The 3,827-nt window shown below is 53.9% G+C and overlaps 1 protein-coding gene across 1 annotated transcript; it reads right to left on the minus strand.

Moving 5' to 3' along the window:
* Positions 1–242: 242 nt before the first annotated feature.
* On the minus strand, positions 243–2,609 carry LOC129506737 (uncharacterized). The gene is made up of 2 exons (XM_055320706.1): positions 1,442–2,609; positions 243–1,138 (listed from the first exon to the last, which is right to left on the minus strand). Exons 1-2 carry the CDS (start codon positions 1,928–1,930, stop codon positions 959–961), a joined length of 669 nt encoding a protein of 222 aa, XP_055176681.1. The 5' UTR covers positions 1,931–2,609; the 3' UTR covers positions 243–958.
* Between the last annotated feature and the right edge of the window lie 1,218 nt (positions 2,610–3,827).

Below are 3,827 nucleotides of genomic sequence, written 5' to 3' on the forward strand. Positions count from 1 at the left end.
GTTAGTGGGTGCGGCGCTCCCTGCGGCTAGGGCCGGGGCAGCTCTTTGTTCCCCGAGGACCGCGTTAGGCCTGATCGCCACGGGGTCTGGGGATTCTATTTTTAGTTTAATTCTGAATATAAAACCATCATCTGTTCTTTCTTTGTATAACCTGAATCCCCACGTATATCCATTGGCCCAGTAAGTAGCCCTTTTTCCGGGCTCCGTGAAGGATATCCGTAGGGGATGACACCACCCTTGGCAGGGCCCATAATTAAGGGTTTTCCATTTGCTAAATGTCGGGTGAGTATAGTTAGCCTTGACAGTGATATAATCCCAGGAGGAGGAGGGCCTTCATTCTGTATCCCCCGTAGTTTCGCACCCCCAATTTTTACAATAAAAATATTCCCCTCCTCCACAGGTGGGATTTAGCCTGCGATCTCTGTGGTGCCCGGGACAGACATAAAAGGGAAGAGTGCTTAGCATGGCCCTTCTATCAGGCGTGCCACAGCCTCCCCATGGGTCTAATCCCAGTCGCCCTGGAGGGCTTTCTTGGTTAGGGGCTCTAGAGGTGTCGAAGTATCCCTCTAGGTCCCATGGGCTAGGGGCCCCTATGGTTAGCTTGCAAAGGTCAGGATATAGGTCAGGCCACCAGGTTCCCACGGGGGCGGTCTTAGTTATAGACCAGACGTCGTCACCCCCAGACGTTAGTACCTGCCAGGTTAACCTTTTGAGGGCATGAGGGTCACCTTTGGCGGAGGTGAAGAGCGCTAGGAGAGGTAGGAATATAACAACTGTCATTGAACAATTTATGAAAGTCTTATCTTGAGCGGGTTTTGGGTGCGGTGGAGCTTCCACTGGAGTGGCTCGTCCGGTCCGTCCTGGCTGGCGTCAGCGGTGCTCGTTGATGGGGCGCGCTGGACGTGTGAGGCGTGGACCCAAGCAGCAATGCCGTCTACCTTTAAGGCGGTTGGGGTGGTCAGTAGTACAGTATATGGGCCCTTCCAGCGGGGCTCAAGCGTCCTGGACTGATGTCTCCTGACGTAGGCGGAGTCCCCGATCTGGAACGGGTGTGGGCCGGTGTGTCTCCGGGGCGGTAGACAGCCGCAAGGGGTTTCCAGATCTGGTGCTGGATAATCTGGAGCGCCTTTAGCCTGTCCTGTAAACCGGGAGTGTTAGCAAGAGGGTCAAGAGCAGAATCTAGTAAGTCCGTTACTGGTGGGGGACCTCCATAGAGAATCTCGTAAGGAGTTAGCCCATGGCGCGCGGGAGTGTTCCGGACTCGGAACAGAACCATAGGGAGGAGTTGGACCCAGTCTCTAGTGCCAGTCTCCAATGTCAATTTAGTTAGGGTCTCTTTAATTGTTCTATTCATTCTTTCTACCTGACCTGAGCTCTGGGGTCTGTATGCACAATGTAATTTCCAATTTATCCCCAGTAATCTGGCCACCAACTGACTTACCTGGGAGACGAAGGCGGGGCTGTTGTCCGACCCTATTACCTTGGGCAGTCCAAACCGGGGGAAAATTTCTTCCAGGATTTTCTTGACAACCACCTGGGCGGTTTCTCGCTTGGTGGGGAAAGCTTCTGTCCAGCCATTTCGTAGAAAGCTACTCCCATCGGTGTACCAGGTTGCTTCAGCATCTGGCAAAGGCTGGTCCGTCAAGTCCCCTCTGGTGCCATGGACTTCAGCTAGGATCTGGTGGCAATCATGCATTACTAGGGAGGGGGACTCGGTTTCTGGAAGCAAGGTGGCCGGGTTTAGAGATGTAGCCGTTCCAAACTGTATCTGCTCAGAATTCAGTAACATGGCCTGATAATGGGTGACCCGGGCGTTTGAGAGCCATCGATCAGGGGGCTGGCGGATGACTGTCTCTACGGCGTGGGGGGCCACCACAGTGAGGGGTTGGCCAAAAGTCAACTTGTCTGAGTCTTTTACCAGGACTGCCATAGCCGCTATTATCCGGAGACATGGGGGCCATCCTGCAGCCACGCTGTCTAATTTTTTTTGAAAAGTATGCCACGGGCCTTTTCCAGGGTCCCAGTTTTTGAGTTAGGACCCCTTTGGCTATTCCATTATGTTCATCAACATATAGCGTAAAAGGCTTGGTTACATCTGGGAGGCTCAGGGCAGGGGCAGTCAATAAGGCCCTTTTTATTTTGTCAAAAGCCAATTGCTGCTCCTTTCCCCAGTGGTAGGGGGTGTTGGATTTCGTGAGAGGATATAGGGGAGCCGCCATCTCCGCAAACCCGGGTATCCAGAGGCGGCAGAACCCAGCACTGCCGAGGAACTCTCGTAGTCCTTTGGCATTAGTGGGTGCTGGGATCAGGGCTACAGCCTTTTTGCAGCTCTCCGTCAGCCACCTCTGGCCTCCAGTTAACCTCTCGTAAATCTTGTACCGGCCGGTAATCTCCTGTGCCGGGTTTTTTTACGGGTAATAGAGGAGTATTCCAGGGCAACTGGCAAGGTATTAAAATGCCCAATTGTAATAGTCTCTGTATATGGGGCCAAATGCCTTCTTTGGCCTCTTTGCTCATTGAATATTGCCGGATCGATATGGGGGTGGCCGAGGGTTTTAAGTTTATAATTATGGGCGGCTGGTTTACAGCTAGTCCCATTCCGGCCGTTTCCACCCAGGCCTGAGAGTAGTTAGTGAGCCATTCAGAATCTAGGGGCTGTACGGCCGGTGGAGAGTCCTCGTGCAGCCGGTGTTCATCCTCTAGGCGCAAGGTCAGTACCTGGAGGGGCTGCCCTCCCGCGCCAGTAATAGTGGCCCCTTTTTGCTGAAAATGTATCTGGGCCCCTACTTTTGAAAGAAGGTCTCTGCCTAGGAGAGGGTAATGGCAGTCTTGGACCAGTAAGAAGGAATGCGTTACTTGCCCAGTGCTCAGGTGGACCTTCCGTTCGGTTGTCCATCGATATAACTTGCCTCCAGTTGCCCCCTGAACCCAAGACGTTTTAGAGCTCAAGGGTCCTTTTGCCTCAGTTAAAACTGAATGTTGAGCTCCCGTATCGACCAGGAAGGTCACCGGCTGTCCCCCCACTTTAAGGGTTATCCGAGGCTCGGGGGGGGGGGGGTTTCCTGGCCCTGACATCCCTAATCTTCATCTTCTAGGGACAAAACAGGAATGGGCTTCTTTTTAGGTCCCTGCGTTTGGCCCTTCCTTGGGCAATCTTTAACCCAATGTCCTTTTTCCTTGCAGTAGGCACACTGGTCTCGTTCAACCCGTGGTCCTCTTTTGTCTCCCAGGTCCCTACTCTGTCCTGACTTACTCTGCCCTGAGCCCTGTACTACGGTGGCCAGTATAGCCTTCTATTAACCTCTGCAGAAAACCTGCCGGCGTCTCATCTTTTCCCTGCACTATAGCACGTACCTTCGCCAAATTGGTGGGGCGACGCCCTGCCCCTTTGAGACCCGCTAGGAGTACCTGGCGATAGAGACGGAGCCGCTCCCTACCAGCAACAGTGTCGTAGTCCCAGGTCGGGCGAACCAAGGGGAAAACATCCTCAATTTCATTAGGCAGCTGGGTCGGCCTCCCATCCGCCCCCGGGACGCGCTGTCTCTCCTCCGTGGTGAGGAAAGTCTGCAGGAGCTGTTGGCGGTCATCCTAGGTCGGCTGGTGGAGGTGTCCATTGGGTCCTGGCTGGAAGACCAGGGCCTTCACCTGCAAGATAATGTCAATATTATCCTGGGCCACCCGACGTTGAAAGCCGGCCACTCTGAGGAGCAGAAGGTGACCCATCTTCGTCTTCTGACTTCGACCGAGAGATTGTGTGCCCGGCCGGCGACTTCTTTCCAGTGATCTAGAGTGAGGCTTAAAGGGGTGGTTACAGTCTGCCCCATGGG

Source organism: Nyctereutes procyonoides, unplaced genomic scaffold (assembly GCF_905146905.1).
Source record: "Nyctereutes procyonoides isolate TBG_1078 unplaced genomic scaffold, NYPRO_anot_genome, whole genome shotgun sequence".
NCBI lineage: Eukaryota > Metazoa > Chordata > Mammalia > Carnivora > Canidae > Nyctereutes > Nyctereutes procyonoides.